This window comes from Hipposideros armiger, unplaced genomic scaffold, assembly GCF_001890085.2.
Source record: "Hipposideros armiger isolate ML-2016 unplaced genomic scaffold, ASM189008v1 scaffold_264, whole genome shotgun sequence".
Lineage (NCBI taxonomy): Eukaryota > Metazoa > Chordata > Mammalia > Chiroptera > Hipposideridae > Hipposideros > Hipposideros armiger.
In genome coordinates, this window is record NW_017731614.1 from 1,195,593 (window position 1) to 1,209,174 (window position 13,582).

Below are 13,582 nucleotides of genomic sequence, written 5' to 3' on the forward strand. Positions count from 1 at the left end.
TAGCTGACCCGGCCTGGCTCAAGCTGCCCTGGTCATGGGAGTGGCCCTGAAGGCAGAGGCAGGGCCAGCTCAGCAGTCACACTGGTGTCAGACAATGACCCTGTCCCCCTGAGGCCCACAACAGCGCCTACTCACTCCTCATACAGGATGGCAACCACGTAGATGAGGGCCACAACCGCAGTCAGCCCCAGGCCGGCAGGGCTAGCGTGCCTGCAGAGAAGACACACAGTGAGTCGGTTGGTGGGCAGTGCTGGCGCTGGGCTCCCTCCCTGCACGCTGGGTCCTGCGGCCAAATGAGCCGAGCCAGGGGATCCCCTTCCTGAGTCTGGCTTTCTGTCTCAGACCAGGGCTCCCAGTCAGGTCCTGACCCATGGTCCAGTATGCTGCCTGCCCAGGCCAGCTTAAATCCTGGGGCAGGGTTCACGCTCCCTTTTCTTGTGCCTCCAGCCTCCAGCTGGAAGCTTAGGACGTCACAGGAGTGAATCCGGGAAGGAAGGAATGTGTGGCATCTCAAAATCGCCCGAGGGGCCAAGTGTGTCTTTTCTGAATAGGAGGATGTTTCCCTGCCCACCAGTGACAATTCCTGTTTTTTTGAAATGGGTCCAGTGCCCAGAAAGCCAGGTGAAGTGTGCACTGGGCCCTTTCACAGGCTCTCTGCTAGTGACCGCCAGACTGAGGAGGAGCCTGGGCAGATCGTTTCTATAGTTACCTCAGACTCCAGGGACTCTGCAAGGGTTAGGCTTCTGTGTCCAGATGGCCAGGGAGGAGGAGCAGGGCAGCCGCTTTATGGGGTCACAACAGATCCCAGGAGCCAAGGGGCACATGGGCCCCAAGTGGGCTCTGCATCCCCCAATACTGCCTCCTTCACAGGAGCCCCAGACTGGGGACCCCAGGTGGAGGACATCCTACAGGGAACCCTGCCCTCCCCGCCAGGCCCTCACCTTGTCTGTCTTTCTGTCTGGGAGCTCCTAGAAGGCAGAGTGTGCTTGAGGATGCACTCCCCACTCCTGCTCTGTGGGCTCCAAGGCAAACAGCCTTCCGGGGCTGAAGTCTGCCCTCCCGGAGCTTTGCTCACTGGCCCTAGCGTGGTTTACTAGAGCAAGGAGAGCTTCCTGTCCTGCAAGCCATGCGACCCTGGAGCCGGGGAGGAAATAGGCAGCAGGCTAGACTCGCCTGGGTAAACTTGCTGCCAGTTGGCTCAGGTAGAGCCCAGGGGCCGGGCTTTGTGGCCGCAGTGTCTCTAAGACTGATGACACTCTGCCTGGGAACCAAGTTAACTAGGAACCATGGAGGCCAGGAATGGACATGGCCACTACAGCTGACCTCAGCCAGCCCCCTGGGTCAGGCCCTGATGCCGGGCCTCGAAAAGTGAACCAAACAAGCTCTCCTCTTCCATTACATCTGCATGAAACTTTCCCATTTCCAAAATGCTATCACACTCTTGATCTTGACATCCTACAACCCTGTGTGGAGAGGATTATCTGACTCTTCAGATGAAGAAACTGAGGTCCAGAATGACCCACATGCACGCACCTGGCCCTGACCCTGGGGTGGTGGCGGGTTGGCCCTGTGCACTAGGCCTGCGCTTGAGGGACAGCCTCACTTGGCTAGAGGCCTGGAGACTGCAGGAGACCTCGGTGCCTTCCCCCAGTCTAGTGCCCCCAGGAATCCCGGGCCCTGGGCCTCACGCATGGTTGCTCAGGCACCGGAAAGCCCCATCTATAGGGCCCGAGGAGGGAGACAGATGGGCTACGTAAGGCCTGGGAGTGGCTCTACTGAGTCAGCATCTCAAAACACCAAGTAATGGCTCATCTCTAACGAGCTCTCAGAGGATGGATGGAGGGCTCCACTTCCCAGCACAGCAGACGGAGGCCCTCTCATCACTGCGTGGCTGAGGTCCTCCTGCTGGGGCCTGCTGGGGCCCAGGCTTTCTTAGGGGTCCCTCACATGTTCTTTAGAGCCCTGGGGGTGGGGGTGGGAGGATGACTTTTCACTCCAGGAAACCAGGCACCGGCTGGGGCACAGAGGGGACCCACATGTGGGCTCTGCCACTGGAGGGCCCTGTCTGAGCACAGATGAGGCACCCATGGGGGAGCAGTCAGGGAGGGCTTCCTGGAGGAGCACACACCTCAAGATGAGTTTGGAAGGAAAGACTGGGGATAGAAGTGGGAGGGAATGGTGTGTGTGCTGGCAGGGGAAATGGAGGGGGCTCAGCATGGGGGTCCTGTTGGTCCCAGGTAGGAGATGCTCCGTGGGGTGAGTGATGGGTGAGTCTAGTAGTGCAGAGTCTGCCTCCCAGGAGTCCACTGCCTAAATCCAGGTGAGAGGGGCCAGGCTGGGAGGAGGTTTTATGGTCCAGGAGTGAGGCTGGAACATGGGAGGGAGTGTCCCAGCCAGACCCACAAGCTCCCCTCTAGCTACTCGCCACTCAAAGTCCACTGCTCTCGGATCCAAGGGTGGGGGTCCAAGGGAACATCTTGCTCCTGACATTCCACCATTTGAGATTCATTCTTTTGTGTCCTATAACCTTTCTGGTCTCCGGGAGCACCTGTAACATTCTAGGCAAGTGGTCTTCAAGTATTAAATAAAGGCAGAACACCTTCCATTAAAAAGCTCTCTGGGGGCCGGCCAAGTGGCTCAGTTGGTTAAGAGCTCGCTCAAGAGTTTGAGCTCTGAGCAACAGCGGTTCGAGTCCAGCCCGAGCTGAGCAGCCNAGTTGGTTAAGAGCTCGCTCAAGAGTTTGAGCTCTGAGCAACAGCGGTTCGAGTCCAGCCCGAGCTGAGCAGCCGCCAGGTAGCAGGATGGCTCATAAAAAAAAAAAAAAAAAAAAAAAGCTCTCTGGAAGGAGCCCTAAAACAGAAAATGGACAAACAGGAACTGCCCTGGAGGAGTGCATGGTTTGAAGCCCAGAGCCAGCAGCGCTCCCTATGCCAGCCTGGGGGAAGGCGGGAGCCCCAGGGTCACTCGTCAGTGCCCACAGCTGGATGAGACAGACAGCAGTCATCCTGGCCCACCTCCTGTGGGGCGAGGAGCTCTGCCACCCTGGCACATGCACAGACCAGCTCTCCTGACAGGGCCAGAGGCTGCTGATCTGGGCCCTGGGCAGCCCCTGTGCCCCTCCCAGGTCCCTTCCACGGGTCAGCAGCCTGTGGTCCACAGGCCAAGATCAGATTGGACATTTCTAAGTGGTTTAAAAAAAGGAGAATAAAAAGAAGAATATTTCGTGACACCTGAAAGTGATATGAAATTCAAATTTCAGTGTCCATAAGAACACCCAGCCACACCTGTTCAGTCTTATGATTGCTTTCTTGCTGCAGGGGCAGAGCCCTGCCTGTGGCCCTGGATCCTCGCTCTCTGACCCTTTGAGGAGAATTTTGCAAACCTCCGTTTTAGGTGTTGTTTGTGTCCATAGATCCTAAAGAACAAAACTTGGACTGATGCCCTTGGGCTCCATGAGTGACGCAAAGGCTGACGTGTTCCTGCTGGAAGCAGCCAGCAGGGAGGATGGGCGGGAAGGCCCTACTCACATGATGGCCCAGCCCAGGTAATTGGCCGTGCTGCCCCAGTACATGGGGTTGTCCAGGATGTTGAAGGGAAATGTGGTCACTCTTGCCTCTTTGAGGATCCCGAAGTAATCACCTATAGACAAAGTGGGGCAGGGGCCAGGGTCACATCCTGGCTACACCATTACTGAGAGGTCCCGGGGTCAGCACAGTGGGGCCTGCCCTCCAGGGGGCTGCAGGCTAGTGGGGAGCAGGTTTAACAGCACACCAAGTCAGGGGCACCCGGGGCAAGCCCGCTCAGGCCACAGGCATGCAGACATCTCAGAGAGCATCGGTCCCAGGGGCTGAGGGGCTGAGATGGCACAGTGTTGCCCAATAAAGGGCGCTGCCCTGGCATCCTGGGCCTCTTCCTCCCAGAAATCCCTTCGACCATCCAAGGCAGAAGTAGGGCAGCCACAGGCAGGAGGAGCCAGCGGGGCTGCGTCACCTGTTGTCTAGGGACAAAGGGTCTGAGGTGAGGGCACAGGGAGGCTGCGGGAGGCTTTCCTCCCAGGAGGCAGGAAGTGGGGCGGGGGCCGTGAGGCAGTGGCACAGAAACCCACTTTGGGGCTGACTCACAGCACAGAAGTGGTCACAGTGCCCTACATCCAGAGCCTGGCGGGCACTCAGCATTTCTAGGCCACTTCTTCTGGGGGGTGGCTGGCGCTCTCAGGGTCCTTCCCACTCCCCTCCTACCCTGACTCACCCCTCCAGGGGCATCTCCCCATGCAGCCCTGTCCACACGCTGCTCTCATGCTGCCCTGGGTGTGGGGGCTCCACCAGCCCTTTCCTGGCTCTGCGCCCACTGTGCTGCAGCATCTGCACACTGTAGGGCTATTCACACCTGGTCTCCAGAGGACTGAACTGGCCCTTGCCCCTGCCAGGCCCACACCATGATCCCCGCTCCTCCCTGACCCCCAGGGTCTCGGCCCCACTAATCCAGTGTCCTTATTGCTGGGAGAGGACCTTTCCAGCCCTTCCTATGCCCCCGCCTCCATGGGAGTGGAGTCCCCTGCATGGCCTTCGGGGACCCATGTGACATGGCCCCGCCCAACCTCCAGCCCTGGCCCCACTGGCCCCCTGCACACCAACCAACCTGCCTGCCTCCCTCCAGCATGCCACCCATCACTCTGCCCTGAGCTCGCTGTTTGCTCTCAGGCCTGTCCTCCTTCCCACCCGCCACACCTGCCAGACCCAGGTGTTCCTGACTTCCCCTTTCCCTAGGATCCCACCTGCACATGCCTCTTCTAGCCCAGGCTCCCTACAGCTCCTGCCTGAGTACGAGGTGCTGCATGGACACCATAGCCCCGGCCCAGGCCTCGCCACGGGCAGGCAGGTGTGCCAATTCTCAGAGGACGGCGACTCCTCCTCCGCCTGTGAACACAGACCCGAGAGCCGCGGGCCCCTGCTGCGGCCTGTAGTGCCCAGGCCCGAAGCACCACAGACAGCAACTGTGAGGGATATCCAGGCAACCCGGGGCGCTGGATGCCACCCAGGCACTGGAGGAAACTGAGGCCGAGTCCCTGAAGCTGGCCAGGGGCTGAGAAGGGAGAAGGACCCTAGAGCCCCTGACCCAGCCCACCAGAGAGCCAGGCACTACCACGTGCTGCCGGCTTATGGCCCAAACACAGCTGACTGATACCCTGCCTGGCCTGGCAGCCGAGCAGCTGGATGAGACATGAGAGCCCAGCTTTCTGAGCTAGCTGTGCATAAGCCGAGGCCTAGAGAAGGGAAGATGCCCCGAGACTCACGCAGACGTCAGACAGCAGGGCAGTCAGCAGCCCCTGCTTCTCCCCTGGACCTCAAGTGGGTTGTCTTAAGGCCCCCCAGCCCTCGAGGCTTACCTAGGAAGGTCCCAGTGAAGCCCAGAGCAAAGAAGCTGGAGAGCACCAACACACTGCCGACTGCCAGAAGCGCAAGGCCCACCTGGTAGGCCACGGGGTTATCCAGGCTGTCCATCCTGGGCTGGCTCAGCATGGCCTGTGTGAAGCTGCAGGCAGGGGTGTGGGAACAAGGTCACTGCTGTGCACAGGGGGTGCCCCCTTCCTGCCCCTGTCTCCCAAGTGGCCCCCAGAGTAACGAGTCCTGTTGGGGACAGGCAGATGATTAAGTGGCTGTAGGTGGGGTGCGGAGCACCTGGAGAGCACCGTCCTGCCTGAGGGGGGCTACCCTGAGGCACCAGCCCCCAACTGCCACAAGGAAAGTGACCAGAATGGGGGGACCTGGCCTGCCAGATTTTTTGGTTTTTCAAGAGAAGTCAGAAATCCTGACTTATATATGAAATATCCTAATTTTTTAAAACAGGCAATTAATGAAAACTATTTTGGACTCTGTGCATGTCAACAGGCCAGATTCAGTCCAAGGGCCACCAGTTTGCAAATTCCAAACCTGTCCCATTAGCAGCTGGTACTGTGGAGGAGAGTGAGGCTCAGAAAATGACAGATGCACGCCTCAGGCTGTGTGCTAGGGCCCCAGTGCCCGGAGGCCCCTCACCTGGCGTGTGCCACACGTGGCCATGGCACCCCACTCCCCGAGTGGATGCAGTACCCTGAAGCCTGGGGCGTGCTCTGCCCCTTCGCCGGCCTCCTTGGTCCCTGCACAGAACTGGCTGCATCCTGGGCGGTACCTCAGAGATCCCATATGTCTTCCTTCCATGCCTGGAAAGCCCCCACTGGCTCCCTTTGGGGCCATGCCATGGAAGACCTTGTTAAAAGGCAAGTGGATGGACCAAAACGGGGGCTGTGCTGGTGCACTAGCACTTCAGGTTCTTCACCTGACTCCTATGGACTGGAAGGCCTGTCGCAGCTCGGCCACAGTGACTGGGCTCCCGGTAACGCCAGGAGCAAGCTCAGGGGCTGTCTCCTCAGGAGGAGCAGGCACTGATGGGAGGGACTCCGAGGAAAGGATGTGTGTGGGAGCAAGTGCGTGCAAGCACCACAGGCGTGCATCTCACATTTCCCCACGATCTCACACTCAAATGAGACAAGATCTTCTGCCTCACGCGGGGCAACAACTCACTCACTCTGTATCACATACCCCCTAGCAGGGCAACTCACTGTCCACACACCCATCCATCCATTCCTTTACCCTCTATCCACCCATCCACATATCCATCTACCCACTCATCTGTCCATCTATCTATCCATCCATCCATCCATCCATCCATCCATCCATCCATCTATCCATCATAAAGTACCTCTGTTTACCAGGTTCTTTCAGCAGAACAAACTAACCATCTTCATTCATTCATTCCACTGGTAAATTCACATTGTTGTAAAACTATCCTTATGTTAAGCTAAAACCACCTCCCCGGAACGCTTTCCTCCAACTATTTTCGGCTCTTAGAAGACAGAGGCTGCTTCTGCCTGGCACCCAGCGATCCAGGCAGAGTGGGTTACACATTCATCCACTGGAGGGAAGCAGCCCCCTGCCCTTCCCCTTCCCCCCATGGCAGAAAAAGGTCTGTGAACAAACGGCAAACAGGACACTGGCCACAGAAGCCTGCATGGTGACCTGTCAAACAGGCACACGCGTGTCAGGGCACACCTGCCACTGGTCATGCTGCCCACACCCCAGCTGTCCACCCACCACTGCCCTCACTCAGCCCTCCTGCTGCCGGGGCTCAGGGTCACCCTGTATCTCCAAGTTGAGCTGCTAGGATTGGCTCAGGGTCATGCACACCCAGTGTTATGCCAGGCTGCCATGCCCATGCCCTGCCTGCCCATGCCATGATCCTCTGCATTCACCAGCAGCCCTCACCCCCGAGGCAGCCCTGTGACTTAGGCAAGTCTCCTACCCTGCAGACGCAGCAGATAAAGCCATGGACCAGGCAGTTTGGCATCTTGCCTCAACCCCCTCCCCGCCTCTCCTGTCTGCACACAGTAGATAGGGAGGCATGTAGAGGGTGTGGGCCCAGCGAGGCTGACTTCCCTGCTCAGGGCTGGCTCACCTGCAGGCCCGGATCCTTGGCTACCACTGCAGTGAGGACCATACCACAGAGAAAGAGAAAGGGGGGTGGTGACACTCAGGCCTCCATTCTCTCAAGGGCTGGGGTGATGCCCACTGCTCTGCCCAGGGCTCTGCCTGCCTGTTTAGCTTTGGCACTGGCTCCTCCCTGCCTGGGCTGACTCCTGGCCCTGAAACAGGGCAATCAGGCCAGCTGGATCCACGGTCCAGCACATCCATCTGCCTCAAGTTCTCTGGGGCACCCATGGCCATCCGATAAAAGAGCTGAGGGCTCCTCGCAGAAGAGCAGCAGGGTTGGGTTTCAGACAGGCTGGCACCCTGGGCCTCAGTTTTTGCCTCTGTATGACGGTGACAGTATTCCTTCCATGTCCCTGTGCAGAGCTGCTGCCAGGTGGCTGTACACACGCTGATGAGCATGGGACATGCCGGGCTTTACCACAGGGCTGTGAACAGTGAAAAGGACAGAGGAGTGAGCTGAGGGTGTCACCGTGGGAGTGATGAAGTGCCGGGTGCCACAGGACAGGCATACCAGACAGGGGTCCAGGCGGCCACAGCGAGGCTTAAGCTGACATGCGATGGAAGAAATTCACCATGAGAAGGGGGTGGGCAGGGTGAGCAATCCTGAAACAGAACAGCCAGGCCCAGTGGGGAAGCCTGCAGAGGAGACCTCTGGGCCTGTGGCAGAGTTTGGAATGCATTCCACGTGGGTGGGAGGAGCAGAGTGGGCAGACCCGTCAGGCTGTTGCAATAGTGAGGGTAACGCTGGGGGCCGGAGAGAGCCCAGCCAGAGCCGATTGGACTAGATCTGGGGGCCATGTGGGGCCTCGGTTTCCCGCTCATGATGGGCAGGCTCCAACTCCTCTGCCAGAGTTCATTTGCACCATCCAGGCAGCAGGCATTCTGTCTGGCTGAGTGCACACGGCAGGGCCAGATGAAAGCATCTCATTTTGATGAGCTGTGCCTAGGGGCTGGATCCACAGGAAACGCCATCTGGCTGGAAGTAGATGGAGATTCTTGACAAAGGGCAGATCTAGGGTCAGTGGTGGGGGAGCGGAAGGCCCTGAAGCGGCCAAGTGGCTGCCCCAGACTTGGCCCCAGGCTTCGGTCCACCTGCTCTTTTTCCATCCTTCACCAGGAGGAGGAGAGGGTCCCAGGGGAGCTGCCCATATAGGCTCCAGGCGTGCTCCCTCGGGGTTTGTCAACAGAGGAGTCAGCCAGGCCCTCCAGAGCTCTGTTTAGGCTCCCTTTGGGCATGCAGGCTGCATACTTTGGGACCATGATGAGTGGCAGGTGTGCAGGAATGGCGTGGCCGGCTCTATTCAGGTGACCTGCGGAGTTCTACCTCCTCCATTAAGTCAGGAAAGCACAGTCCATTCCACACGGAAAATTAATGGAGGGACGAGTGACTCAGAGAGCCACACACTCCGTAACAGAATGAAGTAATAAATAGAAGGCAATTTCCTTTGGAAATATTCTGCACTGGGGGTGGGAGTGAGAGACTCATTCGTCTCCAGTTCTATTTTTAAAAACTTGGATTGAGCTTTCAGTCAGTCAGGCTGTTTGTACTTTGCTCCCCTGAAATCCTGGAACTTAGGTGGAGGCGGAGGGGGGGGGTCACTGCCCATGGTGTGCCGGCGACACACCAGGCACCGGCTCAGCCTCCTCCTGCAGTACGTCCACTCTGTCTGCCGATGCGTCCTTCCCAAGCCCGCCTCTCAACCAAGGCCCTTTCTGCAAGGCAAACCCCCAATGGCCCGCACAGCCTGCAGAGTTAAAGCTGAGACCACCCATGCCTCCCATTCCCTCAGTGTAGAAATCCTTTCCACCATAGGGCCAGCAGACCTGCTGAGCTTCCCTGGCCCCCAGCACACGCCCTACGGAATGCTTCCCTTGAGTATGGGCTGACCTGCGAACACTAGGCATATCACAGCACTATGGGGCAAGGGCAAGGTCAGGGCATTTCACAGGTGTCATTAAGGTCCCCAGTCAGTTGACCCACATTAATTGAAAAGGAGATTACCCTACAGAGGGTGGCTTTCAAAAAGGGTCTGGAGTTCAGAGAGAAGTCAGAGACACCCCCCCCCCCGCTGCCAGGGGGTTTGGGAGAAGCCTACCGCCATGCTGGGGCAGGGGGCATATGTCAGGGATTGGCAGGCAGACTAGGAGCTGAGGGCCTCAGTCCTACAGCCACAAAGAATTGAGTCCTGCCCACACCCAGTGAGCCCATGGGAGACCCCAACTCGTTTTTTGGCCATGCTCTCACTGTGCCGTCTGACTGCCCCCTCCCCCCACCTGCAGTAAACTGTTTCCAGTCTGCCCCATTCGCTGGCTCCTTCATGACAGCATCCTGTGAGCAGTTCCAGCCGGGCACTGGATGAAGCAATGACTGGCACACAGACAGCCACAGGAAAGACAGCCACATGCATGCTGACATTCCACCGATCCGGCCAGTCCATGTGCAGGATGCACCTGCTCCCGAGCAACTGGTACACAGAGGGGTGAAGTAGGTCTGCTCTCCTGGCCCAGGCCACAGCCCCATTCCCGCTGAACGGTACACCAGCCCGAGAGTGGGAGCTGCCACCCCTGGTCTCCCTCCCCGATACTTGCAGGCCCGTTTCCACAAGACCCTGGGCTATTCTGCAGTGTACTGGTATACAGCTCCACCAAGTGACCGACGAAGGACACAGAGGCTCCCTGATGCTCCTAGCATCTTGTGTACTTGCCCTGAGGCCACTGGCTGGGCAGAAGGAGGCACAGTGAGGAAAGTAGTGCCAGTCCTGTGAAGCCTGGGCCCTGCGTGGCTGCTCACTCTGTGCCATCCCGGCAGACTTATTCTTGGGCAGTGGCTCCAGGCCACCCAGTTCTGGCTAAGGCTAGCTGTGCATAGGGTGCAGCCGACAGGGAGTGGGTTTCAACAGATGACCCCAGCCCATCTACGCTCCTCCCCACCTCACCTCCCCGTTCATGCTTCAAAGCCAGAACACACAGGTCTGCAATAATCGCCTCCAGATAACGAGCCGACTCATGATAGGGCCCCTGCAGACCACCTCTGCTTGCCTGGCTGGTACAGACCAGCTGACACAGCTGCCTGGCCCTTCCCCTGTGTATCCGCAGGCAACCACTGAGCCCTGGCCTCACGCCTGGCAGGCCAGCTGTCCAGCGGTCTTGGACAGCTCTCTGCCTATAGCCTGACTGCTGCTGTCCCCACCTCATGGAGCTCTCAACTTACAGGAAGAACACACACACATTGGAATTGTCCAGAATAGGCAAACCCATAGGGACAGATTAGTATTTTCCAAGGGCTGGATGAAGGGGAAGGGTGGATAGGAGGTGACTGTTTAATGGGTTCAGGGTGAAAAAGTTCTGGAACTAGACAAAAGTGGTCACACAACATTATAAGTGTTCTGTCACTGAACTGTGTACTTTAAAACCGTAAGTTTCATGTTTTGTGTATTTTACCACAAACAAAGCAAAACACACCTTTAGGAATCACACTTCTGGAGGACATGTCAGGGGCAGGAGGCTACAGGCAGGCGCTGGTCTTCACAGGATTCTCACAAGCCCTTCCCCAGAGCCCCCACCCACCTGCCCAGCATCACCGTGAGGAGAGCAAAGAGGCGACTGTCCCCAGTGAATGCAGCCGGGTGCAGGACGACGCCAGGCTGGGGCACTTGGCCTTGGCGGGTGGGACATGACTGGTGGAGGGAAGGACCAACGGGCCCAGGAGGGGAGGGTGCTGGTGCACATTAGGTGCCCGATGGTTTGAAAGGTGAGCAGAGAAAACTAGTCCTGCTGTGAGCATCCTTTCTCTCCTCCCAGGAATTTCCTGGGGCAGCTAGTTCAGCCAAGCGAAGGCAGACACTGGGCCAGGCCAGCACTGACATCAAGAGGGCTGGAGAGGAGGGAGAGTTGGGGGCTACCATCTATTAAGATGACGGACATGGGGTGACCTCTTCCCAGCTCCATGGGAGGTCTCCCAAGGGCCCAGGATTCAAGAATGAACCAGACAATCTCTACTGGTGTCTACACATCGAGAGCCGGGCTGCAGGTCAGACTGTCCCCTTGGTCTCCTAGGGACCGATGGGGGCCTAGAGGAGGAAGGAGGGACCCCTGCTAGGGGACCAGGGACCTGAGACCAGGGACCCACTGGCCTTTTGCCTCCTGCAGGCATCCTGCGCAGGACAAGGTGCCAAATCCAGGCACAGAGGTCCCTCCTACTGGTTCTGAGTGGAGCCATGAGGACCTGCTCAGCAAAAGGGTCTCGCGATTCCTTTGTGCCAGCACTTCACAGTCACACTGTCCAGCCTCACTCCACAGCACCTTCTCTCTCGGGCCTCCTGAGAAGCCAAGTTGCCTCCTGCAGCAGGGCCTGCCTTTTCTTACCCCCAGACAAGCTGGGCTGGCCCCAGGTCCCCTCCCCGCTCTGACCCAGCCATAGCTGCCAGCACCTGTAAGGTATGACCCCCAAGGCAGGGCTGGGTCTGCATGTGCCACACACTCAGTGAGGATCTGGTAGATGATGCACCTACTCCTGACCCTTTGGGGAGTTGGCCAGGGGTTTCAGGTCCATTTCACAGACAGGAGACCAAGGCTCAGAGAGCCGCTCAGTGGCCTGCTCAAGGTCAGGCCCTGTCAGGAGCAGAGGTGAGGCTGACCCAGGGCACCTGCCGCTTCCTAGGCTGCTCTCACTGTCCAGACGCTGGCCATCAGGTGTACCTGGATGTCTGATGGCATCAACGGGACCTTTCCTTCATGGAGAGCAGGGGTTGGCAACCCACAGCCTGTGGCTCACAGGCTGTCCCTGTAAATAAAGCTTTATAGGAATCCAGCCACACTCATTTACTTCTGTGCAGCCTCCATCAGAGATGAGTGGTTTTGACAGAGACCATGTGGCCCCACAGGGTCCAAAAAAATGTACTAGCTGGCCCTTTACAGAAAAAGTTGGCTGACACCTGATACAGACATTAAAATTATGGATTTGCATGAGCTAGAAGGGACCTCAGTTATCAACTAGTCTAAGGTTCACAAAAAGATCTTTTCTCAAAAAAATAGTAAATATTTTCAGATAGTAAATATTTTCAGCTTTGCAGGTCACAGATATTATGTACATACTTAAATAACCATTTAAAATGTAACCATGTGGGCCGGCCGAGTGGCACGATGGTTAAGAACTGGCTTGGGATGCCAGAGGACCCCGGTTGGATCCCACATATGAGGGCCAGTGACACTGCCCTCCACAGCTAAGATGCTGAACAACAGCTCAACCTGGAGCTGGGCTGCCGTGAGTCGCCGGCGACGGCGTAGGCTGCAGCCCCTGTGGCAGTGGGTTGCCATGGGCTACCGTGTGTAGTCAGCAGCCAGCGTGAGCGGCCAGCAGCCGCAGTGAGTGGCCTTCCAGAAGCCGGCGACTGATCTGCCTCGCCCGGGAAGAGCGCAATAATGGTGCCAACTTGGGCCAGTGAAGCCACGTCCTCCACAACTAGACTGAAGACCAACAAAACGACAGCAACTTGTCTGTTCTCCTTCCCCCAATTCCCCAGCGCTGTTCCCATCCCCCCAATTCCCCAATAAACATCTTAAAATAAATAAATAAATAAATAAAATCCAGGAAATTTCTTTAAAAAAAAATGTAACCATGTATACAACTCAACAACAACAGACAACCTGATTAAAAAGCAGGTGAAAGACTTGAACAGCTATTTCTCCAAGGAAGGTGTACAGGTGGCCAATAAACACATGAAAAGATGCTCAACAACACTGATTAGGGAAATGTATATCAAAGCCACAAGGAGATACCAGTTTACACCCATCAGAATGGTTATTATAAAAAAATAACAAGTATTGTTGAGAATGTAGAGAAATTAGAACTCTTGTACACTGTTAGTGGGAAAGTAAAATGGTGCAGCTACTGTGGAAAATAGTAAATAAAACATAGAATTACCATGTGATCCAGCAAGCCCATGTCTGGGTGTATACCCCAAAGAATCAAAAACAGGGACTCAAACTGGTACTTGTGCACCATGTTCACAGTAGCACTATTCATATTAGCCAACGGTGGAAGCAACCCAAGGGTT

General features: G+C 57.0%; 1 protein-coding gene across 5 annotated transcripts in view; it reads right to left on the reverse strand.

Moving 5' to 3' along the window:
• PEMT (phosphatidylethanolamine N-methyltransferase) overlaps window positions 1-13,582 on the reverse strand; it is an 88,944-nt gene that overhangs the window by 473 nt on the left and 74,889 nt on the right. For all 5 annotated transcript variants that reach the window (XM_019656721.1, XM_019656719.1, XM_019656720.1 and 2 more), the window contains 3 exons: window positions 5,387-5,532; window positions 3,528-3,639; window positions 136-210 (listed from right to left, as the gene is read on the reverse strand). In XM_019656721.1, coding sequence (XP_019512266.1) covers window positions 136-210; window positions 3,528-3,639; window positions 5,387-5,532 — 333 coding nt within the window. The remainder of the gene's footprint in view (window positions 1-135; window positions 211-3,527; window positions 3,640-5,386; window positions 5,533-13,582) is intronic.